The sequence below is a fragment of the Ranitomeya imitator genome, chromosome 3 (genome assembly GCF_032444005.1).
Source record: "Ranitomeya imitator isolate aRanImi1 chromosome 3, aRanImi1.pri, whole genome shotgun sequence".
NCBI lineage: Eukaryota > Metazoa > Chordata > Amphibia > Anura > Dendrobatidae > Ranitomeya > Ranitomeya imitator.
In genome coordinates, this window is record NC_091284.1 from 115,450,640 (window position 1) to 115,478,035 (window position 27,396).

Consider the following 27,396-nt stretch of genomic DNA (forward strand, 5'->3'; position numbering starts at 1 on the left):
TATAAGTCTCCTAACACTGACATGTCAGGCATTTCACATTTCCCCTTAGATCCTATTTTGACAACAAAATCATTGTAGCGCAGTGAGTCTATACCTGTACATCTGTATGAAGTAGCTGTCAGCCGAACATTAGCTAAACAGACAACTATCTCTACCAATTCTCCCATACACAAGAGTTCTTGTTTGAGATTTATGTGAGGAGAAAGCCAATTGTTTGGCAATGCCTCATGTGCCCTGAAAATAAAAGTATTGGAAATTGAAATTTCAATTGTCCAATCCTTCTCTCCCTGATATCCTGTCTCGAGACAGTAAGTAGGCACACTTATAGAGATGGTTAACTGATCCCGACAAAATTGACTGGTTCACCTGAGTGTCTTCTTATGTTTATAAGGGTTTAAGGGGACAATACAATGCCTCACATAGTCATCAGAATTCTGGGTGCCATTTCATAGTTCCTTGCACATGGCAATACCATGTACATTGACTCTAAAGCTTAAAGGGAACCAGTCATTAGATTCATGTTGCCCGAACCACCATAAAAGTCTGTCTGTTTGCAACCAAGAATGTTTTACTTTGAAAGGCTGTGGCATTTTAGAGAAAACATAAGTTAAAAATCCAGCTATCCTGATGACAACATCAACAAGCTTCTCCCTGCTCCACTCCAATTGATTGACAGGTCACTCTCATGTGTATACATAGGGGGAGACCTGTCAAACAACACTAGTGGGGCAGCATTTCAGAGTAAAACATACCTGGCTGCAATCGCAAAGCCAAGCCAGGATTCGGGCATCATCAATCTAATAACAGGTTCCCTTTTATTATTCCGGTACATGATGTTTTCATCAAAGTTTGCAACGGAAACTCACTTATTTGCATCTGTATTTTCCTGCTTTAACCATAATCACCATGTATAGCTGTGTAAAGTTCATAAAATGTCATTTCAATCATGATGCTGTTTTCAGGGGCTCAGGTTAGTGTTACTTAAAAAGAAATTTAATTTGTAAAATGAAGCCCAAGGTTAGATCTTTTGGCCACGACATATTGATATAAGGATGTAAAATGATTTATCACTGATGTCTCTGTTTTGCTGAGGGCTACTGGTAAACCTCTTACATATAGCTTTCATGTGAAGAATTCCACAAGCATCAAATATTCCTAAATTCTTAGAGGACATCGTATAACAAATATTGAAAATGGTAACTAGAAAAATATTTTTAAAAATTTGTATTAGGCACAAAATTAATATATGAAAATGTTTTTAAATCCAGATTTAGACTGAACATATAAAAGATGATTATCCAGTGGACCAAGGCTCTAAAAGAATCCCATCTAGGTTCACATGCTTCTAGAGTATTTTTATGGGATTAATCAAAAGCTAATAATACACTTATTGATAATATGTTTTGTGTGTGCCAAGAAAACAACACAGATTATGTTATAAATGGACAAGTACAAGTTTGGTGAGTTGCAGAATAATTTCTTCATGGGGTCCAAAAGATCCCCATTCAAATATGGTTTTCATAATATAATTTTGTCACCTCAAATAACTGTCCCTAATCTCTATGGAAAGTCGAGGTTTGTACAGATTTTAGCCACTAGACAGTGCCCAGTTCACAACCAAATAATCAATCAGTACTATACTTTCGTTGCCCTCCAGTACTGTCAGAACAGGAGTATTTCTATGTGCTATATTTTTTAAATATATTTAGTGAACAAATTCATAAAATATATAGACAGAAGTCTAGCGGTAAAGTTTCTCCTTGAGGGGAGGACCAGGCAGACTTATAGTCCATGCAATGCTCCCTGATAAACTGAAAAAATGTAAAAAATATTTTTATAAAATAAAAATTTGGAATTGTGGCATCCATCATAGTCTGATCTATCAAAGTATAATATTAAGTAACCAGATCAGTAAAACGCAGTAACGACCCCCCAAAAAAATCAAAATTACAGAATTGTAATTTTATTTTGTCAGCATTCCTCCTTAAAAAATGCAATAAAATAAATCACAATATTGATATTTTTATCAATAAAACCATCAACTCAACATGCAGAAAACAAACCCACACTCACACATCAATCGATGGCAAAATAAAATTGTTAAGGGTCTCAGAGAATGGTAACAGATTTAGTTTTTTTACAACCCTCCAAATTTCTTTCTCTATTTAAATGAAAAAAAAAAGATGTAAATTTGGTTTTGTCGGAATTGTACTGCTCTGGAAAATCATGACCCCTAGTCACCTTTACTACAGAATGAAGGCCGTGAAAACAAATTTCAACAGACCATAGCGGAATTGCATTTTTTCGACAAATTCAACTCATCTCGCAAAAGCAAGCTCTCACATGGCTATGACGACAAAAAAATAAGCAAAAGTTATGGTTCTTGGAATAACGTAAGGAACAAAAATGCTCAAAGTTGTAAAATCATCCAGTCTTTAAGAGGTTAAAAAAGAGGAGAACAGGGTTTCTAATGCTACTGATAAGGAGTAAGAACCCCAGAAGCTGCTGGTTACAAAGGGAGCTGTTGAGCTGGTCAGCTTTTGTCATATCTAGAAGGGCTGATTGAGATTAGCATTTAAGGAAGACATCTGACTCCTAAAAATGATTGCATATCTATTTAAAGGGAATGTTTCAAATTTAGGAGTTATTGCCTATTGATTGGATAAGGGATAACATTCCGGGCGCTGTGGGTCTGACCTCTGGAACTCCACTGATTCTGAGAGCCAGAGCTCTAGAGAGCACCATGTGAATGGAACCCTGGTCAATCACGCTAACTGACGTCCATTCATTCTTCATGGGACCACTGGAGAGAGTTGAGCAAAGCACTTGGCCGCTTGTCAGCACTCTCACTAAGAATGAATGAAGCAGCAGCAGGGTGCATGATTTACTACATCTCCATTCACACGTGGGGTCCTTCAGAGCCCCCAGTCTCAGGATCAGTGGGAGTCCTGGCGGTTGGACCCCCAGAGATCGGGAGGTTATCCCATTTAGTGCCTGTACAAAGGGATGCCTTATGGTATGCCTAGTCCATGGCACTTTTTGGCTTATCTTTTTGGGATAAATGGAAAAGATGTGCAAGTAAGTCACATTTGCTCTAGTCAATGCCTTCAGTACTAAGCAAAACATGGTGTGGCAGGTTATCCTGATGTGCTTCTTTAAAAATAGCCCTTTAACCAAATAAATATAGTATTGCATTTAGTATCCAAAATCTGTTAGCCCCATGTGCCCTATGTGGTCTTCTTCCAGGTCCACAATTGCGCTTCTATAGATCTCTTTATCTTCTTATTGTTCGTTGTTCGTTACATACATATTTAGCTCTTGGTTTTATATGATGCCGAGTCAATAAAGCAAATGCATTTTCCTTGGGATTTACTTGTTCAATATCCAAGTGCATCACTTAAGTTTCACTTGAGCAGACTGTCGATAAAGGAAATAAAAATCTCCTGAAATATACTTAAGGGCAGAAAGATGCATTATTGTAGTTTGAAGATTGTGTGCTATGTGCCTTCAAGGGATCACTGAGCGTCTTTCCTTTTCAATCAATATCTCTTTACGCTCAGTTCCCTATTGTCAATCATACTGCCGGTGGCAAACATGAGGCATTTCACAAAAGCTCGGGTTCCCACCATTTCATGCAGTGTTCTACATTTGTCTCTCACTATTTCTTCAGGCATTGTCTGAAACAATGTCATATATAACTCATCCTTTATTGATTAGTTGGTAAATAAAGTGGTCCTTTTCATGTGTATCAAACTTATTTTCTTTACAAGCTGCAAATGCATTTTTGTCGCACTCAATAGAAAACATCAAGCCATTAATATTACGTAAATAGACTTTTAGATATGAGCATTGGGATAATTCCTAATATTAAGGCAATTTGTAGTCTGCCCCGCATCAACTACTGTTGATTTAAAGTAAAAAAAAAAAAGCATTTTATTTAACAAAATTCACTGGAAGGAAAATCATTCTTATACAGCGTGAACAAAAAGATCCTCACAAAGGAGAACTACTAAAGATAATATATAAAAGGAATTTTAATCTATGCATTGAAAAAGGATTCATATCTCGTGACCTTTTTCACATTTTTCACATTGCATCCACAAACTTATATTTTATTGGAACAACCTACAAAAATAGTCCTCCAAAAAAATCTTATAAAATTAATTTTTATTGAGCCATGTTAAAACATAATTAAAAAAGGGATGACATTTATACAAAAGAAGAACAAGCAAACATTGGTCAGAAATATGCAAAAGGTCCAACAATGGTAATATTTCAATAATAGGCCATCATAAATAAATAGCACAATGCTAGACAGTGAATCAAGTGATAAAGTGCATATGCATTTGGACCAATATCAAAACAAGGAGCTGGGTACAACTAGTTCAGTGATAAAATGCAATATATGATATAGCACAGTTGCTTAATACAGGAATATTCCTCTGCACATCATAAGCACATATGGACTAGAATAGAGCAAAATTCATAGAAGATATTTGAACTGATGAAAACACATAGTTACCCACGATCCAGGCTTCCACAACGTACCCCCTGACGCGCGTTTCGAGAATCTATTCCTCAGAATTTTTATTGAGCCATGTTAAAACATAATTAAAAAAGGGATGACATTTATACAAAAGAAGAGCAAGCAAACATTGGGCAGAAATATGCAAAAGGTCCAACAATAGTAATATTTCAATAATAATACCCCTTCTGAGGAAGAGATTCTCGAAACGCGCGTCACAGAGTAGCACATGCCTGCAAATTTGTTTCACTTTCTGTCACTGGTGGCAAGTTTCACTGGACTCATTTCATTTCCCATGAACTTAAATGCAAATTGCATGCTACTTCAACTCGTCTGCAATTTCAAAGTTGATTGTTGTTTTTGTATTGTAGTAATTTGGCTGTGTCTGAGAAATGCTGACATGTGACACAAGCTGCCTTGTGGCCCCTGCCTCAATAAAAATTATGGGCTCTGTTATAGTTTAGCCATGCCTCACCTATTTGGGACAGTGCTTGGATCCAAATCACAATCTACATCAATATGCACATAAATATTAAATCAGTATTTTATTAATAAAACCAAAAACACATGGGCCACCTGCATAGCGAACAAGTCTGTAGGAACCTGTTCACACCACCAAAGAACTTGAAAACACAAAAGCGCACAGAGAGGTCAAAAAATACTCTGTTGTAAAAAAGTCACAGTAAATAAGCAAGTGCTAGTCAAAAAATGAAAAAATACAGGGTATTTAGTTAATACGTTTTTTTGCAAAAAAAAAGTATTTTATTAATACCTAAAGATATTGGTGAAAATTAATTAGCACTTAAACTACAGGATAGGTAATGACTTGTTGATCGGTGGGGATCTGACTGCTAGGACCTGCACCAATCGGTAGAAAGTGGAACTTTTTTTCCCTGTTAGAAATGAATAGCAGTGCACATGGCTATCCTCTGCTCCATTCATTCACTCTGGTGCCTCCAAGCATTGCTCTTGGCTTTTTCCGGCAGTGTCAGAGAATGAATGGAGTGGTGGTCATTCATCCAACCTGTTACACTGCTAAAAATCCTCAACAGAGAAGATAGAATTTCCCGATCTGTTGATTGGTCCTGTTCACAACTGTGGGACACCCAAAGATCAGCAAGTGATCACCAATTCCCATAACCTGTTTTAAAGATCATTAATAGTCAATTGAAAATAAAACTTTCAATATTCTGTACTGTAATAAAATAACTAATTTTCATTAAGATAATTCTCTACCGCTGCCTTTCTGCCTTTTCCCAGGATCCCCATCAGTCCCTGTACTATCTGCTCTTTCCCGACTGACAAAAAACTGTAGCCAAGCTCTGACTTACAACAGCGTTGTGTTGGTCACATTTACCCAGGGCCCAGAATACTTTCAATATATTTTCTTGGCAAACTCCTGCACTAGAAAATGGACCCGTTCTGCTATTTGCCTTTGACCATCTGACCAATTATGATGGAATCTGGTGATTAGAAATTCATTCCCACTCACATTGTAGCGAGCAATTCGATGAAAGTAACTTCTCTGGCCAAGAAGGGTGGTGATGGGCAATGGTTAATTATAACCGGGTCATTATCTCAGTATCCCATAAGCCTAAACCTGCTTCATGCATAATCTGTGGCACTATTATAACCTTGACAAGAGATAAGATGTCTTATTTAAAACCTTTTAAAAAAGCAAAGTTGTGGTCTGTAATGACTCAGACATTGTTTTTGTGACCACTTTTAAGCCAATGGAAAAATTAACCCCGCCACGATATGCCCCGTACTAGTACTGCGCATGTCGTGTCTCCCCCTTTGTTGTGGGCTCCGGCGCTGACTCGAAATCAAAGTCGCGACATGTCAGCTGTTTTGAACAGCTGACATGTGCGCGCAATAGCGGCAGGTGGAATCGCGATCCATCCGCCGCTATTAACTAGTTAGATGCCGCAGTCAAACTCTGACAGCGGCATTTAACTACCGCTTCTGGCCATCGGGCCGAAAATGCGTGCATTGCCGACCCCCGTCACATGATCGGGATTCAGCGGTTGCGTCGGCATAACAACCAGAGGTCTCCTTGAGACCTCTATGGTTGTTGATGCCAGATTGCTATGAGCGCCACCCTGTGGACGGCGCTCATAGCAATGCTGTAATTCAGCTACATAGGACCGACCTGAGCTTCACTCCTTTGTAGCTGAGGCGATCGAGTTGTGCCAGCTTCTAGCCTCCCATGGAGGCCATTGAAGCATGGCAAAAGTTAAAAAAAAAGTTAAAAAAAATATGAAAAAAATAAAAAAATAAAAGTTTAAATCACCCCCCATTCACCCTATTCAAAATAAAACAATAAAAAAATCAAGCATACACATATTTGGTATCGCCGCGTTCAGAATCGCCCGATCTATCAATAAAAAAAGGATTAACCTGATCGCTAAACGGCGTAGCGAGCAAAAAATTCAAAACGCCAGAATTACGTTTTTTTGGTTGCCATGACATTGCATTAAAATGCAATAACGGGCGATCAAAAGAACGTATCTGTACAAAAGTGGTATCATTAAAAATGTCAGCACACTTGGATTTTTTTTCCCATTTTCTAGTACAAGACATGGTAAAACCAATGGTGACGTTAAAATGTACAACTCGTCCTGCAAAAAACAAGCCCTCACATGGCAATATGTACGGAAAAATAAAAAAAGTTATGGCTCTGGAAAGGAGGGGAGCGAAAAGCAAAAATGAAAAAGGGCTGCATCTTGAAGGGGTTAAAAAGACAGTGCCCCATGTCTTAATCTGCCATGGAAGAGCATCCAACAGCCAGCCAGAAGCACATACAGGTATTCTGGTCATTTGCACCATTTTTCTGACCAGTCCATAATGGAAGTTGGTGGCTGATTAGGTAGTAGGTTTGGTCTTTGCTGCCCAATTTAACTTCCCCTTGATGTTTTCTTTTGTGCCTGCTATTGCATGCTATTATCAGTCTAGTGCACTCCATGCCTTTTATTTCTGCCTCAGTTTTCACTGACTAGATTTTTCGATCCAATCCTGCCATGTTTATTTCCCCTCTGTATATGACCACAACTTTTTTTTTAAACTCTGCAGAAAAACTTGGGCCAGATCCCTCTACAGGAATTAACGGGTGAAAACCTGGAAACCCAGTATTCTACTAAACAAAATGGCCAGCACCAAGGCTAACATGTGCATGTCCAATGTAATTAACAGATCTTTATCACATAATGGTAATATTTGTGGAAGAGAGGTGACTCAGATTAAAAGCAAGATGAAGAAAATATATTGGTGCATACTTACATTGAATAATATGGGGCTTGGGTAGATAATGTCATATTTATGAAAACCCTGTGGCAGGTTTTCCAACACTTTTGAGTTGGAAAAGATTTATATCAATTAGAAAGGAGTCAGAAAGCAAAACTCTCACAGAGGGCTTGTCCAACACCTTTGAATGTCTGCTTGTAATCGTTGGAGTGCATGTAGTCCTCAGTGGCTTCCAGAGCAGCTTTATCAAACACATAATCGCAGTCCAGGATACTCATAAAATCTTGATTGTAATAAAACATCTTGATTGAAAATGAACATAGAGAGCCATTCTCTGATGTATGAAATGCTCAAACTCTCAACGTCTTTTGAACCACATTAAAAGTTCTTTGTCACAACTTGATATGCAACGCGTTTCAAACTATAACACACTATGCTGTGACACAGAATTTTATAGTTTGAAAAGACCTGAAAATTTGAGCATTTCGTACTCCATGGAATGGCTCTATGTATCCATATTAATCAAGATTTCAAGGGAGTCTGGATTTTTTGGATGTTCTGGAATGACACTTTGGCCCCGATTCATCAAAACAATTTTTGACATAAAAGGTTTCAAAAGTTCACATGGAGTTGCGCCAAAAAATTTATGACTTCTGGCATTTCCAAGCCTGTTTTGGCCAACTGGGGTAGGGCAGGGCATGGAAATGCCCATTCATCAAACTCATGATGAGTTTTGTCGTACCTTACGCTACAGCCTCTTACTGGAGTAAGATTTGTGGTGAGGCGCACAGAGGAGTCAACCAATTTTAAGACTTTTCTGATTCATTAATTGTGCCTCTGTTAATAAATCCGGAGCATCTGACTCCAACACACCCACTCATTATGACCGGCATAAACAACAGTGGTCTTGATGAATCAGGGCCTTTACGGCAGAAAACAAATCTGACCTGTCAATGAGTCCTTTGTACTCTACATTGAGGAGAAACCAAGGAATTATTGGTATGGTGTGCTAATAATGCTAAATCTCACCCATGCTATTTTCTGTCTTACGCCTCTCTCTAGCAGTAAAATGCCCTGAACGTTGTTCATGATTTCCCTCTCATTGACATAAATCAGCAATAGCTGTGAAATAATTCTGGTGCCATGGTTGACAGAGTTTTATAGTACTTTCTAGAATAAGGATTCTGCATATGCTATTGTGCCTGACATTATTTTTGCAGTGTTTATTATGAACAGTTTTATTAGCATGTGGACTTGAAGAAGCATTAAACAATATGCATATTATAATTAGATGTATTATCCTCTCTAAATTACATCTCTTCCTTCTGCTTCAAAGAAATCGCTGCCAATTCGAAAGCAGGCTAATGATCTGTGTTAAATCGTGTAAGAAGATTACATAACAAGCTTCTTACATTTAATGCCAAATTGACAAACAAAGCTGGATTGAACAAAAAACACCTGTCTGTGTTTCACTGCCATACTGGACAATGTTGTATATGCAGAATTGATGTGAGGTATTCTTCTAAGGCCGGGGCCACACTTGCGAGTGCGATTCCAGAAACTTACGCGAGTCTCTCACATCAATACCCGGCACTGCCTGCATTCGGGACTGGAGCATGTGGCTGCATGTATTTCTATTCAGCTGAACGCTCCGGTCCCGAGTGCCGGTGGCAGTTCCGGGTATTAATGCGCGAGTTTCTCGCATTGTGCTTGCAAGTGTGACCCCGGCCTAAAGTTTCCTCTCATCCCAGCGGCGCCAGGAATATAGTCAACTAAGTCAACTAAGACAAGTCTAATATGTATATAAAAGTCTGGAACTGAAACTGTCCACGGATGTGGAAACCATCGTCTGATAACATGAGCTACAATGCAGTGGAATTGTGTATTTTCAAAAAGACTTTGGGGCAAATTCATCAAGACTGGTGTTGCAATTACAAATTCTTGCACTACATTAATATTGATGAAGTAGAAGAGGTGCAGAAATAATTAAGAAGAGCATGCCACATAATGAATTTTACACTTCTGAGTGGCGCGCACCGTGCCATAGATGGTGCTCCAGCAAGCAACTGGAGATGCATTTCTAGCATTTTTTTTGCAGTGTTGTCATTACAATGTTTACGAATAGGGTTAAATAATTTATATTTCAATAGATCGGACTTACGGATGTAGCGATATTATATGCGTATATTTTAATTACGTTTACTTCTTTATTTTTAATCAGGGAAAAGGGTGTTATTCAACTTTTATTTATATATATATATATATATATATATATCTATAATATAACGCTGGGAGCGTCACTCTGTCCGAAGCCTTTATAGACTGCGCAAGCGCAAGCGCCGGCGCAGTCTGGACCCCACAGAGTGACGCTCCCAGGAGATCGCGGTATGCGTAAGCACTGAACGCATACCGCGATCACCACCGGAGAGTCAAGGACCGCCAGGAGGGTAAGTATATTCACCTTTCCCCGTTCCAGCGCTGCGTGCGGCTCCGTCTCCCTGGTCCTCCGCTGTGACAGTTCAGAGGGCGTGATGACGCGCTTAAAGCGCGCCGGTGCCGCCCTCTGACTTACCAGTCACAGGCAGAGGAGCCGGAGTGTGTCTTCAAGAAAATGGCGCCGGAAAGCGTGGACTGCGCAGGCGCCGATTCCTGCTGCCGGAATCGGCGCCTGCGCAGTCCGCGCTTTCTAGCGCCATTTTCTTGAAGACACACTGCAGGTGTGTCTTTAAGAAAATGGCACCGGAAAGCACGGACTGCGCAGGCGCCGATTCCGGCAGCAGGAGGACGAAGAAAATGGGCGGAAAGGAATGGCGTAAGTAACAAATTGCTGTGGCATGAAGCTGTGACACTTCATGCCACAGCAATTTGTTATTTATGCCAAATGATTCCTTTCCGCCGCCATTTTCTTGGTCCTGCTGGTGGAATCGGCGCCTGCGCAGTCCGCGCTTTCCGGCGCCATTTTCTTGAAGACACACTGCAGTGTGTCTTCAAGAAAACGGCGCCGGAAAGCGCGGACTGCGCAGGCGCTGATTCCACCAGCAGGAGGACCAAGAAAATGGAGGCTGAAAGGAATCAGGTGGCGCAAGTAACAAATTGCTGTGGCATGAGGCTGTGGCACTTCATGCCACAGCTATTTGTTACTTACACCACCTGATACGGGGCATATACTATGGAGCATCTTATGGAGCAGCGTATGGGGCATATGGATGGGAGCAGCAAATTAAAGAACGGTGCCGCAGGATGGGAGCAGCACATGACAGAACGGGGCGCAGGATGGGAGCAGCACATGACAGAACGGGGGTGCAGGATGGCAGCAGCACATGGCAGAACGGGGGTGCAGGATGGGAGCAGCACATGACAGGATGGGAGCAGCACATGACAGGACGGGGGCGCAGGATGGGAGCAGCACATGACAGAACGGGGGCGCAGGATGGGAGCAGCACATGACAGAACGGGGGCGCAGGATGGGAGCAGCACATGACAGAACGGGGGCGCAGGATGGGAGCAGCACATGACAGAACGGGGGCGCAGGATGGGAGCAGCACATGACAAGATGGGGACGCAGGATGGGAGCAGCACATGACAGGATGAGAGCAGCAAATGACAGAATGGAGGCGCAGGATGGGAGCAGCACATGACAGAACGGGGGCGCAGGATGGGAGCAGCACATGACAGAACGGGGGCGCAGGATGGGAGCAGCACATGACAGAATGGGGATGCAGGATGGAGCAGCACATGACAGAATGGGGGCACAGGATGGAGCAGCACATGACAGGATGGGGACACAGGATGGAGCAGCACATGACAAAATGGGGACGCAGGATGGAGCAGCACATGACAGGATGGAGACCATATACCAATATAAATGCTCGCCACCCGGGCGTAGAACGGGTTCAATAGCTAGTATATATATATATATATATATATATATATATATATATATACAGCATATATATATATTTTAATTTACTTTTAACTGTATTTGTTAGTCCTTGTAGGGGTCTTGAACCTGCAATTATCTGATCACTTGTACTATATACAGCAATTACCACAGTATTGCTTTATATAGATTGCCTTGTGCAGGCATGTACTACAGAGGACAGAGAATGAACTTCAATCCAATATTGCAGCCAGCATGCAGCCAGCGGGAAAGGGTGAATCAAACACCCGAAAACCCCACCCCTATGGCTGAAGATTGTTCCCTCCAAATTCAGGTGACAGTGTCCCTTTAATATATTTAGTTCCACTGCATCCATGGCTTTTAGAGGCAGATTATAATTGAATAATACAGCCATCTTCTTCCGTCATATAAGCAGGCTCAGGAACTGAGCCTGCATGAAAGACAAGGAGCAGTCATACGAAGTAACTGAATGTCATATGTTGGTAAGGGGTTAAGAAGAAAACTATTTATACTCAGACACAGATTAAATGGTATTTTATTTTTACAATAAGGTTAGTTTTGAAATCAATCCTAGGTAAACTTTCCTGCATTTTGCTAAATCTGGAGTATTTGTCTTTCATATATAATAATACCTTTAAGTTTTTCACCAAACATTGTAAGGAAGACGGTAAAATTGATAGGTCCTGGTGCCTCCTTCACCATGTCATCCAGCTCTTCACTCTTTACATTAATACGACCTTAATAAAAAGAAAATAACAAGTAAATCCAGAGAAGTATTTTACGATAGCCAGATTCACATCACTTTTTGGGGCTTTTGCTTCAGAAAGTACGTCTCAGACTTCTGCAACTGTCGTAAAAACATTTTCTCCTGTCATCCTTTCATATTGAAAGAGCCGTTAAAACAATGTCAAAACAGATACAGTTTGTTGTTATACATTTGTATGATGAGTTTCTATCAGTTGTTGACTGCCTTACGTATGTATGCAGACATGTTATCTCACTCTGTTTTGCAGGGAGTCACCACTCAGTCATCTAATAAGACATACCTATCACCCTGCATGAAGAGATAGGGCACAGGGCCCACAATTTAAAGCGTAACCATTATTTTAATTTTATAAATCAATAGTACACATGAATATAAGGAATTTTGTAATATATCTTACCAGAGAAATCTGCTGCTTTCTCCTCTAGAATGGATCAGTCTTTCTCAAACGTCTCAATTCTCTAATAAAATCTGTATACAGTGAAGACAGATTGTTACATTACTTACTGAGATAGATGGCAGGTGTTTTTATAGGATTCTATGTAGAAGGTAGAAAGAAGGAGCTCCGTCTCTAGGCTCCTTCCTTCTCCTCTCTCCCCTCTACATAAAATATTATCTTGGTAATGTAACAATCTGTCTTCACTGTATACAGATTTTAGCCCTTAACTGAGAATTTTGAAAATTAAAAATCAGTTCAGGAGGAAAAAGAAGCAGATTTCTCTGATAAGTTATCTTAAAAAGTTTCTTCTTTTCATGTGCACAGTTGATTTATGGAATAAAAATAAAAATGATAGTTACTCTTTGAATCCACATAACATAACGCCAGTGGCACTGAACCAATTTGTTTTATCAGTTCCTCTCTGAACCTCCATCTTTGATTGTGGCCCTGTGTTCCATCATCACAACATACACAACCCACATCAGACTACATCTATTCGAAGAGTTACATTGCAGCTGGCATCTCTTCCTATTAGGCTGAGAAACCCACAAACTCACTGTCCAGGCAACCTAAGGCTAAGTTCACACTTTCTGCATTTTTTCTGCAGCAAAACATAATTTCTTGGCAGGAAAAAAGCTGCGGCAAAAACAGTTGTTTTGGTGTGTTTTTTGGTGCACTTTTTGTTGTGATTTTGTTTACTTTTTTCCTGCATTTTTTGGGCTAACTTGTGTCTCTTTCTGCATGCTAATATAGTTGAGTGCCGCCAGAGAAAAAAAAACTACTTTCCGTAGAACCATACCTCTAGATCACGATCAGACTGGGAAAAAAAATCGCACAGCACTCGGACCATGCAAGTGCTGTCCGATTTGATTTTTACACACCGATGTCCTTTGAAAAGCCAGCAATTCAGCATCCGTGTACAGTAAAATCACAGCAGGAGTCAGCAGGATAGAAGAGATGGATTACATACAGTAAATACATATAGAATACAATTAGTACAGTGTGTGTGCAGCTTACTGTACATGTATTTAATTATTAAAATATTTTTTTCTGAAAAAAATTATGTGGGCTCCCGCATAATTTTCTTAACCAGCAGAGGTAAAGCTGATGGCTGGGGGCTGATGTTTATGGCCTGGGAAGGGGGTAATACCCCTGGAGCTTCTCAAGCTATTAATATCAGCTCACAGCTGTATACGTAGCCTTTCCTGGCTATTAAAATAGTGACTCCCCAAGAAAATGATGTAGGGTCACACGGTGCAGAGGCTAGTTCACCGCAGTGAAATTCTCCTGGGGAACTGCGGTGAACTCGCTAGCGGGGATCTCACTGAAGTCATCGTTGTTCAACCCAGCTGGGAATACAGCCTCAGTGACCTACGGTAACCTCGATGATGTCACCGCTAGTCACTGAGGCTGCGCGTGAGGCAGCTCATTTCCCAGTGGTTCTCAACCTGAACAGTCGCATCTTGGCACCGCCCAAGTTGAAAACTGTTTATCCTCCAGACATGGATTACGGCGTGGGACAGAACGACGGACAGGTGAGGAACATTGTGATTTTTTATTTTTGTTTTATTACAGGAGACGAGCGATTCAATGGAATTAGGCATTAGGTGAGTATAACTGTGTTTGTTATTTTTAAATAAAAATGGAAAAGTGTTTTGCTTTATTTCAAATAAAGGACTTTATACTTGCTGCACCTTTATTTACCATATAACTATAGGATTAGTAATGGATAGGTGTCTTTTAGACGCCTCTCCATTAGTAATACGTGGGCTTGATGTCATCTGACAATACATCAACCCCACAAATATGAACCCCACTTGCCACCACTACAGGGCAAGAGGGAAGAGCCGGGCAAACCGCCAGAATTGGTGCATCTAATACAGTTGGGCAAATAAGTATTTAGTCAGTCAGCAATAGTGCAAGTTCCACGACTTAAAAAGATGAGAGGTTTCTGTAATTTACATCATAGGTAGACCTCAACTATGGGAGACAAACTGAGGAACAAAAATCCAGAAAATCACATTGTCTGTTTTTTTAACACTTTATTTGCATATTATGGTGGAAAATAAGTATTTGGTCAGAAACAAAATTTCATCTCAATACTTTGTAATATATCTTTTGTTGGCAATGACAGAGGTCAAACGTTTTCTGTAAGTCTTCACAAGGTTGCCACACACTGTTGATGGTATGTTGGCCCATTCCTCCATGCAGATCTCCTCTAGAGCAGTGATGTTTTTGGCTTTTCGCTTGGCAACACGGACTTTCAACTCCCTCCAAAGGTTTTCTATAGGGTTGAGATCTGGAGACTGGCTAGGCCACTCCAGGACCTTGAAATGCTTATTACGAAGCCACTCCTTCGTTGCCCTGGCGGTGTGCTTTGGATCATTGTCATGTTGAAAGACCCAGCCACGTTTCATCTTCAATGCCCTTGCTGATGGAAGGAGGTTTGCACTCAAAATCTCACGATACATGGCCCCATTCATTCTTTCATGTACCCGGATCAGTCGTCCTGGCCCCTTTGCAGAGAAACAGCCCCAAAGCATGATGTTTCCACCACCATTCTTTACAGTAGGTATGGTGTTTGATGGATGCAACTCAGTATTCTTTTTCCTCCAAACACGACAAGTTGTGTTTCTACCAAACAGTTCCAGTTTGGTTTCATCAGACCATAGGACATTCTCCCAAAACTCCTCTGGATCATCCAAATGCTCTCCAGCAAACTTCAGACGGGCCCGGACATGTACTGGCTTAAGCAGTGGGACACGTCTGGCACTGCAGGATCTGAGTCCATGGTGGCGTAGTGTGTTACTTATGGTAGGCCTTGTTACATTGGTCCCAGCTCTCTGCAGTTCATTCACTAGGTCCCCCCACGTGGTTCTGGGATTTTTGCTCACCGTTCTTGTGATCATTCTGACCCCACGGGGTGGGATTTTGCATGGAGCCCCAGATCGAGGGAGATTATCAGTGGTCTTGTATGTCTTCCATTTTCTAATTATTGCTCCCACTGTTGATTTCTTCACTCCAAGCTGGTTGGCTATTGCAGATTCAGTCTTCCCAGCCTGGTGCAGGGCTACAATTTTGTTTCTGGTGTCCTTTGACAGCTCTTTGGTCTTCACCATAGTGGAGTTTGGAGTCAGACTGTTTGAGGGTGTGCACAGGTGTCTTTTTATACTGATAACAAGTTTAAACAGGTGCCATTACTACAGGTAATGAGTGGAGGAAAGAGGAGACTCTTAAAGAAGAAGTTACAGGTCTGTGAGAGCCAGAAATCTTGATTGTTTGTTTCTGACCAAATACTTTTTTTCCACCATAATATGCAAAAAAAAGTGATAAAAAAACAGACAATGTGATTTTCTGGATTTTTTTTTCTCAGTTTGTCTCCCATAGTTGAGGTCTACCTATGATGTAAATTACAGACGCCTCTCATCTTTTTAAGTGGTGAAACTTGCACTATTGCTGACTGACTAAATACTTTTTTGCCCCACTGTAGATGTGCCTTTTCTGGGCTGCTGCGTGCTGCTACATATAGGCTGGTGGCCCAATATCCATGGCCCTTACCAGCCTGAGAATACCAGCCCCCAGCTGTCTGCTTTAGCTTGGCTGGTTGTCAAAAATGTAGGAATCCCACATTATTTTTTTAATTATTTATTGAAATAATTAAAAAATACCGTGTGATGACCCCTCTATTCTTGATACCCAGCCTTGCTAATGCTGACAGCTGAGGGTTTCAGCTCCCAGCTGTGAGTTTTTCCAGGCTGGCTATCAAAAATACAGGGGAACCAATGAACGTTTTTCTTAATTATTTATTTACAGCTCAGGAGCCGGTTGATGAATACTCCCATCAGCCGCTCCTGCTCTCACTGTTATTAGCGACAGCAGATGTTGGCTGATGGGAGCAGTAGTCCCATCAGCTGATACCAGTGATCGGAGGTGAACTTTATACCTCTGATCACAGCTTCTGGCTCATGCTGTCTTTTGACAGTGTGGGAACCGCATCTGTGACCAGCGTTCATGATTTTACTGCCAACTAGAAGTGGTGATTGCCGCTCTGTCATGCACATGACAGCGTGGCAAACACTGGATGAAGATGTTTGGGCCACCCATTCAAATAAATGGGGTCCAGGTTCGGGTCCGCTGCTCACTGTCTCTGCTGGATGACAGGCTGTATGGTCGCATCATGCAACTATGCAGCCTGCCATCTAGATGTAGCAGAGCTGACTGTGAGGTCACATCTTGCTGTCCTTGACTTTTCTGCTGCAAATGCGCTACAAAAAATGATACCTGTGTTTATGCAGTGTTTTTTTCACCACCCTTTCAAAACAATGGGTAAAAACGCTGAAAGAAGTGACATGCTCTATGTCCAAAAAAACAAGCAAAGCACAAAATACTGATTACAAAAAAACAATGTGTGTGCTTGAGATTTCTGAAATCTCCTAGACTTTGCTGGAAGCAGCATAAAATATGCAGCAAAAACACCCAGTGTGAACATAACCTAAGAGTGCACAGAGTGCAAGAGTGAAAGGTGCACAGAGCATTACACACCATCCCAAAACACAAAATAAATAGCATACATTGCAAATTACACATTGTGTACCTGGCGACAGCACCAGACCAATAACACAGTCTCTTTAACAAATAAGCAGCCTCTTATAATAAAATAAAGAGGGGCATAAGGTTTATTGCCCTTATCCAATGCCTTATTACAGGTAGCTGTGTGCATCAAGCCCAATGCACAAATTAATATTAGTATAAACAACACTATCTACTGCTAATAAACTGATCAAAATTATGAGTGTGGTTACATGACTGACTGCAGCATTATGTCTACAAAGAATGTTCAGTTTTTAAAGATGTAATAAAACAAATTAATGTTACGGAAACTAATGAGTGTATAATTAGATATGCATATTATAGATCAGGATGGGTCCCTGGGAAATATATGCATTATATATTAACATACACAAGCAAAATAATGGAAATGACAAACTCATTACTTGCTTATTCTTGGTATTATTAAATCTTTCGGATTCTCGTAATTTTTATTATCAAGAATTGTCCCTACAATGCACAAGAAAAATACACCAAAAATATTGGGCCACATGTTGTGTTATGTATAATGTTTCTACTGCATTGTAATAGTTTTTATTTATGTAATACTTTGTAAAGTATCTAAAAATATATATTTGCTATCTTTGATGCTTAAAATGTTAGTAAATATACACTAATCATCGGATGGCAACTGGAAGAGAAACATGTATATCATGTCTGGCAATTTTCACTTAGTTTATTATTTCACATGAGTGCTTATGAGAACTTTGACTGAGGTTGCAAAACTTTCCACAAAAGTTGATGCATCCTATAGCAGTTTCCAAAAATCTTCCCCTGTATTTTTTTATCTGCCAATGAACTTTTTTTAATGTACCTTTGTGATTTTGGAAAAAGTTGAAAAAAAAATTTAATCTAGAACTTCGTTAAACTTGGTCTCCGAGAGCCAATCAGTATATTTTTAAACAGATATGAATCTATACTATTAGAATATATACATGTTATTACTATATTAATATATGACTTAAAGTGAAACAGTCACCATGAAAATGCAGTACAATTACATTTCATTGCTCTGATCTTAGCAGCTTGATGTAGGGGCAGTAACCCTGATCCTAGTGATGTGTTACTTACTAGGCTGTGTACCTCATGACATGTAGTGCTCCTGCTTTGTGTAGCCCATCCACAACACTGACTAGAAGCTTTCTGTGCACTATATAAATTGGCAGAAAAATGCTAATCAGTAGTAGGAGTGGGTTATAGAAAAGAGGAGGACTACATCGCATGATACAACTAGTTAAATCATAGAATCATAGAATGCTAGAGTTGGAAAAGACCTCCAGGGTCATTATTTATTTAAATAATTAAAAAAAGGCGTGTTGAACCCTCTATTCTTCATAACCAGCCTTGCAAATGCCGACAGCTGAGGGTTGCAGCCCCCAGCTGTGTGTTTTACTTGGCTGGTTATCAAAAAAATAGGGGAACCTGTCGTTTTTAAAAATTATTTATTTATTTACACTCTCACGGTGCAGCGCTGAGCTCAGAGAGTTCACCGCAGTTCACTGTGAGAAATTTCTGCAGTAAACTCCCTGAGCTCAGTGCTGCACTATGAGACTATCTCACTGTGTTAGCCGTGATCTTACCAAAGTCACTGCAGTTCAGTCTGGCTGGGAACGCAGCCTCATAGACCGGCAGTAACCTTGATGATGTCACCGCTGCTCACTCATGCTGCACTCGCGGCAGCTCATTCATCAGTGGATCTCAGCCTGGACTGTCGCATCTTGGCCCCGACCAGGTTGAAACTATTTATCCCCCAGACATGGATTACATTGTGGGACAGAACGATGGACAGGGGAGGGATATTGCTGTTTTTTATTTTTGTTTTATTACAGAAGATGAGGGATTCAATGGAATGGGTGATAGGTAAGTATAACTGTTTATGTTACTTTTAAATAAAAATGGAAAAGTCTATTTTGTTTTATTTCAAATAAAAGACTTTATTCTTGCTGTGTTTTTATTTACAATACAACTATAGGATTAGTAATGGATAGGTGTCTTATAAAAGCCTCTCCATTACTAAGCAGTTTGCTTGATGTCATCTGACAATACAAAGGTGACATTAACCCCACAAATATGAACCCACTTGTCACCGTCACAGGGCAAGTAGGAAAAAGATGGGCAAAGCACCAGAATTAGCGCATCTAATAGATGCCCCTTTTCTGGATAGCTGTGGGCTGCTGTTTTTAGACTGGGGGGGGGACAATATCCATTGCCCCTTACCAGCCTGAGAATACCAGCCCCCAGCTGTCTGCTTTAGCTTGGCTTGTTGTAAAAAATGGGGGATCCCAGGTCGGTATTTTTAATTATTTATTTAAATAATTAAAAAATAGAAGTGAGGAACACTCTATTCTTGATAATTATTTTATTATTATACATTTTTTCCATGGCGCTTTACATGTGAAAAGGGGGCAAATATAGACAAATACAATAAACATGAGCAAAAAACAAGTCACTATCAGGTACAGAAGGAGGGAGGACCATGCCCGCGAGTGCTCACAGTCTGCAGGGGATGGGTGAGGATACACTGGGAGAGGGTAGAGCTGGTTGTGTGGCGGTTTAGTAGGTTGAGGATCACTGCAGGCTGTAGGCTTGTCAGAAGAGGTGAGTCTTCAGGTTATTTTTGAAGGTTTCTATGGTAGGCGAGAGTCTAATGTGTTGGGGTAGAGAGTTCCAGAGTATGGGGGAAGCACGCGAGAAGTCTTGGATGCGGTTGTGGGAAGAAGAGATAAGAAGGGAGTAGAGGAGATCTTGTGAGGATCGAAGGTTGCATGTAGGTAAGTACCGGGAGACCATGTCACAGATGTATGGAGGAGACTGGTTGTGGATGGCTTTGTATGTTATAGTAAGGGTTTTGAACTAGAGTCTCTGGACCATAGGAAGCCAGTGAAGGGCTTGGCAGAGAGGGGGGAGGCTGGTGAATAACGGGGATACAAGTGGTTTAATTGGGCAGCAGAGTGTAGGATGGATTGGAGTGGTGCCAGAGTGCTAGAGGGAAGGCCAGAGAGAAGGAGGTAGCAGTAGTCAAGGTGAGAGATGATAAGAGCGTGCACTAGTGTTTTTGTGGTTTCGTTGTTGAGGAATGCGCGGATCCGAGAAACATTTTTGAGATTGAGACAGCAGGAGGCAAGGGCTTGGATATGTGGCTTGAAAGAGAGGCAGAGTCGAGGATCACCCCGAGGCACTGAGCATGCGGGACTGGGGAAAGTGAGAAGCCATTGACCTTGATGGATAGGTCTGGTGGAGGTGTAGAGTGGTATGGGGGAAAGATGATGAATTCTGTTTTGTTCATGTTTAGTTTTAGAAAGTGAGCAGAAAAGAAGGCCAAGATAGCAGACAGACAGTGTGGGATTTTGGTCAGTAAGGAGGTGAGGCCAGGTCCGGATAGGTAGATCTGTGTGTCATTGGCGTAGAGATATACTGCAAACCATGGGATTCTATGAGCTGTTCCAGTCCGAAGGTGTAGATGGAGAAGAGTAGGAGGCCCAGAACTGAGCCTTGAGGGACACCGACAGACAAGGGGCAAGGTGAGGAGGTGGTGTGGAAGAGGGAGACACTGAAAGTTTGGTCTGTTAGATATGACGAGATCCAGGATAGGGCCAAGTCTGTGATGACAAGAGATGATTGACACTGTGGACCATTCCCTCCTGCTACAGATTCTAAGGCAGAAGACAGGTCCAGGTGAAGGATGACAGAGTAGTGTTGCTTGCTCTTGGCGGTTAGTAGGTCATTGGTGACTTTAGTTTCAGTTGAGTGATGGGATCAGAAGCCAGATCGTAACTGGTCAAAGAGGGAGCAGTTGGAGAGGTGAGAGGACAGTTCAAGATGGACATGCTGTTCCAGTAGTTTTGAGGCATGAGAGAGAAGAGATATCGGGCGATAGCTAGACATAGAGGATGGGTCGAGGGAGGGCTTTTTGAGGATGGGTGTGATCTTGGCATGTTTGAAGGATGAAGGGAAGACACCAGTTGTGAGTGAGAGGTTGAAGAGGTGTGTTAGGGTTGGGATGAAGACTGTGGTGACATTAGGGATGAGGTGGGACAGGAGCGGATCAAGTGTGCAAGTGTTGAGATGTGATCTAGACAGGAGGGTGGAGAGCTGATCTTCTGTCCTGGTGGCAAAGCTGGTTTTGGAGGAACAGGGTTGAGCAGCTAAGAGGGGCATTGGGCGCTGCAGGCCAAAGCTTTCTCTGATCGTATCGATCTTCTGTTTAAAGAAAGAGGCAAAGTCTTCAGCAGAAATGAGAGGGGAGGGATGAGGTGCTGGGGGATGGAGTAGAGAATTGAAAGTGTTGAAAAGCTGTTTAGCGTTGTGAGACAGGGAGGATATGAGAGATGAGCAATAAGTTTGTTTTGCGGCAGTGAGCGTGGACTTGAAGCTGGTGAGGGACTGCTTGTATTCGATGAAGTGCTCGGCAGAGTGGGATCTCTTCCATCTCTGCTCAGTGACCATGGAAGTCCGTCTCAGTTCTTTGGTCTGGCTGGTCAGCCAGGGCTGTCTGCTGATTGTACGAGTTTTGCTATGCATGAGGGGGTGGCCGAATCGAGTGTTGCTGTTATTATGGTGTTATAAAAAGTGGCAGCAGCATCTGTGTTATGAAGGGAAGCTATGTCTGTAACAGTGAGAAGGGACTCAGAGTGATTATAAATTGAGGTGTTTCAGATTTCTGCGAGGGGGAGTGGGTTAGTGGAGTGGAGGTTGTGCACTAGGAGAGGAGAGGGAAGAGAATGTCAGTAGGTTGTGGTCAGACAGGGGAAGGGGTGAGTTAGTGAGATTAGTAAGGGAACAGAATCGGGTAAAGATAAGGTTTAGTGTGTGACCATCTTTGTCAGTGGCCACAGAAAACCATTGAGTGAGGCCGAAGGAGGCAGTAAGCGATAAAAGTTTAGAGATGGGTCAGGTGGAAGTGCCAATGGGGATAATGAAGTCACCCATGATGATAGTGGGGATGTCAGCAGAGAGGAAATGAAGTAGCCAGGTGGTGAAGTGGTCGAGAAAGGTGGAGATGGCTAGTTCTGGGGGGTGGTAGATGACAGCCAGCTGGAGGTTGGAGGGGGAGTAGATGCGGATGGAGTGCACTTCAAACGGGGGAAGAGTACCAGAGGGTGGTAGTGGAATTGGGGTAAAGGAGCAGGTGTCGGACAGGAGCAAGCCAACTCCTCCACCATGTTTGGTGCTGGGGCGAGGGGTGTGAGAAAGGTGGAATCCGCATAGGAAAGTGCAGCTGGAGAGGCTGAGTCAGAGGGTGTAAGCCGGGTTTCAGTGATGCCGAGGAATGAGAGTTTGTTGGTGATGAAGAGGTCATGGATAAATGGCAGTTTTTTGCAGACGGAGCGTGCATTCCATAGTGCTCCAGGTAAGGGGACTAGGTGAGTGGGGGCTGGATGAATGGATTTGAGGTTATCATGGTTGGGAAAATGTGTAGCGGATCGTGGCAGGGGGTTAGAAATGAGTAACCAGCCTTGCTGAGGGTTTCAGCTTGCAGGTGTGAGTTTTGCCTTGCTGGTTATCAAAAATACATGGGAACCCATGCCGTTTTTTTTAAATTATTTATTTACAGTGCAGGCGCCAGCTGATGAATCAGCAGCTCCTGCTCTCACTGTAGTCCCATCAAACCTGCGCCAGTGACCGGAGGTAAACGTTATACCTCTGATTACAGCTACGCACTCATGCTGCCTTTTAACAGCATGGGAAATGTGGCTGTCTGACCGGCGGTGATAATTTTACCACCGATCAGAATCAGTGTTTGCTGCGCTGTCATGCATATGACAGCGTGGCAAACACTTGAAGTTTTGGCCCCCCATTCAAGTGAATGGGGTCCGGGTTTGTGTTCAGCTCCGGGTACTGTTCTGGTACCTGAACCCAAACTTTTTGTAACTGATCAGCCGAACCCGCTGAGCCCAGAAATCCAGGTGTCCTCCCATCTCTACTCACCACATCTCATGGCACTCTGCTCCACTCATTGATCACCCTGTTTTTTCTAATATCCAATCTGTATTTTCTCCCTTTCAGTTTCAATCCAATGCTTCTTGTGTTTCCATGTGCAAAGGAGAATAAGGATGATCCCTCTACACTGTGACATCCCGTCAGATCTTTTTAGACAGCTATTAAGTCTCCTCTTAGTCTTCTTTTTTGGAAGCTAAACATTCCCAGATCCTTTAACCATTCCTCGTAGGACATACTTTGCAGTCCGCTCACTATTCTGGTAGCTCTTGTCTGAACTCGCTCCAGTTTTTCAATGTCTTTTTTCAATGTGGTGCCCAGAACTGGACCAGAAGAGGTCTGATCAAGTTGGAGTAGAGGAGTATAATTACTTCATGAGATCTAGACGCTATACTTCTCTTAAAACATACTAGAACTGTGTTTGCCTTTTTTGCTGATTCTTCACATTGTTTACTCATGTGCATTCTGTTATCTATTACTATATCCAAGTCTTTTTCACACGTGCTATTGCTTAGTTCTAGTCCATCCATTTTGTAAACATAATTTTCTTTTTTGTTGCCCAGATGTAGACTCTTGCATGTCTCCCTGTTAAATACCACTCTATTAGTCGCTGCCCATTGTTCAAGATTCAAGATTGCTCAACTAGGTCTCTAGTGTAATCTCCTGCTGATAAACAATTACTTTATTGAAACTGAAACTAATGACACATCACTGAAATCAGGGTATTTGCCCCTATATCATATTGCTTTCAGATTATATAGTAAAAAATTGCTAAAAAATTCCCTTTAATATTGTAATATTCTGCAGAATGCAGTCTGTCCAGATATTAAAGGATTAAATATTATTAGAAATTACAGTGGGAGAAAAAAAGTATTTAGTCAGCCACCAATTGTGCAAGTTCTTCCACTTAAAAAGATGAGGGGCCTGTAATTGACATAATAGGTAGACCACAACTATGAGAGTCAAAATGAGAAAACAAATCCAGAAAATCACTTTGTCTGATTTGGCAAGATTCATTTTGCAAAATATGGTGGAAAATAAGTATTTGGTCACCTAAAAACATGCAAGATTTCTGGCTCTCCCAGACCTATAACTTCTTCTTTAAGAGGCTCCTCTGTCCTCCAGTCATTACATGTAGTAATGGCACCTGTTTGAACTTGTTATCAGTATAAAAGACACGAGAAGGACGCAAGAAACAAAATTGCAGCCCTGCAGGAGGCTGGGAAGACTGAATCTGCAATAGGCAAGCAGCTTCATATGATGAATTCAACTGTGGGAGCAATAATAGGAAAATGGAAGACATTCAAGACCACTGATAATCTCCCTCAATCTGGGGTTCCACGCAAGATCTCACCCCGTGGGGTCAAAATGATCACAAGAACGGTGAGCAAAAATCCCAGAACCACATGGGGGACCTAGTGAATGACCTGCCTAGAGCTGGGACCATCGTAACAAAGGCTACCATCAGTAACACACTACGCCGCAAGGGACTCAGATCCTAAAGTGCCATATGTGTCCCCCTGCTTAAGTCAGTACATGTCCGTGCCCATCTGAAGTTCATTAGAGAGCATTTTGACTATCCTGAAGAGTATTGGGTGAATGACATAAGGTCTGATGAAACCAAAGTCAAACTGTTTGGTAAAAAAAAAAACTTGTGTTTGGAGGAGACAGAATGCTGAGTTGCATCCAAAGAACAGAATACCTACTGTGAAGCATGGAGGTGGCAACATCATGCTTTGGGGCTGTTTCTCTGCAAAGGGACCAGGACAACTGATCCATGTACATGAAACAATGAATGGGGCCATATATCATGACATTTTGAGTGCAGACCTCATTCCATCAGCAAGGACATTGAAGATGAAAGGTGGATGGGTCTTTCAGCATGATAATGATCCCAAGCACACCGCCAGGGCAACAAAGGAGTGGCTTCGTAAGAAGCATATGAAGGTCCTGGAGTGGCCTAGCCAGTCTCCAGATCTCAACCCCATAGAAAACCTTTGGAGGGAGTTGAAAGTCCGTGTTACCCAGCAACAGGCCCAAAACATCGCTGCTCTAGAAGAGATATGCATGGAGGAATGGGTCAACATACCACCAGCAGTGTGTGCCAACCTTGTGAAGAAGTACAGAAAACGTTTGACCACTGTCATTGCTAGCAAAGGTTATATAACAAAATCTTGAGAGGAACTTTTGCTAATTACCAAATATTTATTTTACACCATAATTTTCAAGATAAATCTTGCCAAGTCAGACAAGGTGATTTTCTGGATTTGTTTTCTCATTTTGACTCTCATAGTTGTGGTCTACCTATGATGTCAATTACAGGCCTTTCTCATCTTTTTAAGTGGCAAAACTTGCACAATTGATGGCTGACTAAATACTTTTGTTCCCCACTGTATATACAGTATACCAAAAAAACTGGAAAGCTGAAATTAAAAAAGTACAAAAAAGTGTACTTTTATTAAATTTGCTAAACGTTTTTAGCACATATGATGGGTATATGTGGCATACAGTTGTTCTCATTGTGTTATCCCTTTTTGTTTTTGAATTCCAACATTTATGAAGATATTAAAATGTGTCTGCTTGTAAATCTGTCTGCAATCGCTAAGTGTAAGCCATGGACTTAAATTAGTTTTGCATGTATCTACAAGACATTCACACAAAACAATCTTATACAATTAATCAGAATTGATTTACAGTTGGGACTTAGTCTCTATTCATTTGAATATGCTCTTGTCACTACTGTATATGGACTGATGCTTAGATGGGAGCCACTCGAGATGAAGGCAGGGCACCACGATTACTGTCATATTCTGTTTTTTTTCTTCAAGATGCCATATGTAGTATCACATTAGTCATAAGAATTAACAATTTCCAATATACAATGGAACTTTTCAAAACCATAAAAACTATGAGATGACCATCCCTGATCCTGACCTGTAGTTTCATTGTTAAGTTTACAATTTTCTTTTATCCAAGCGATATTGTCCAGATTTGGGTGATTTATCTGATACAGTTTGGCATTGTATTTGACTTGTATTTAAATAGATGTAGAATATCAGTTGATCATACCAATGCAAATAATATTATTTTTTAGTAATCGCCATTAAAGGGAATCTGTCACCCCAAAATTTGCCTATAAGCTAAGGCCATCGGCATCAGGGGCTTATCTACAGCATTCTATAATGCTGTAGATAAGCCCCTGATGTAACCTGCAAGATAAGAAAAGCATGTTATATTATACTCACCCAGGGGCAGTCTCGGTTCGGGTCCGATCGGTGTCGTGGTTCGAGTCCAGCGCCTCCCATCTTCATACGATAATGTCCTCTTCTTTGCTTCAGGCCGTGGCTCCTGCCCCTATTGAGGGCAGAGCAAAGTACTGCAGTGCGCAGGCGCCAGGAAAGGTCAGAGAGGCCCGGGACCTGCGCACTGCAGTACTTTGCTCTGCTCTCAACAGGGCAGTTAAAGTACGCCTCCGCAGGAGCCGCAGCATGAAGCAAAGAAAAGGACATTATCGTATGAAGATGGGAGGAGCTGGACTCGGACCGCGACACCCATCGGACCGGAACCACCCCTTGGTGAGTATAATATAACGTGGTTTTCTTATCTAGCAGGTTACATCGGGGGCTTATCTACAGCATTACAGAATGCTGTAGATAAGCCCCTGATGCCGGTGGCCTTAGCTTATAGGCGAGTTTTGGGGTGACAGATTCCCTTTAAAATTATATTTTGCCTTAGCTGTCTCTTTTTAAAGGGTACTACATAGTGATGAGCAAACTGTAAAGTTCAGGGTTTGTACCGGACTCGTAGCGTCGTGCATGGACCCTGAACATGAACATGGTCTTTTTCCTGGAAGTCCTTCATAGTGTTCGGGTTCACCAGCCAAAAAAAGCATGTTGACAAGCTGCTGCACAGCTATTTAACAAGCTTACAGGCTGTGGGCACTTCTGGAGCCATCATAGTCATGCCAAGTATTGATTGTC

The 27,396-nt window shown here is 41.6% G+C and overlaps 1 protein-coding gene across 1 annotated transcript in view; it reads right to left on the bottom strand.

The window, feature by feature from the left end:
- The window catches only part of MYL10 (myosin light chain 10), an 89,711-nt gene that overhangs the window by 21,230 nt on the left and 41,085 nt on the right, over positions 1-27,396 (bottom strand). The window contains exon 4 of the mRNA XM_069760058.1: positions 12,302-12,406. Coding sequence (XP_069616159.1) covers positions 12,302-12,406 — 105 coding nt within the window. The remainder of the gene's footprint in view (positions 1-12,301; positions 12,407-27,396) is intronic.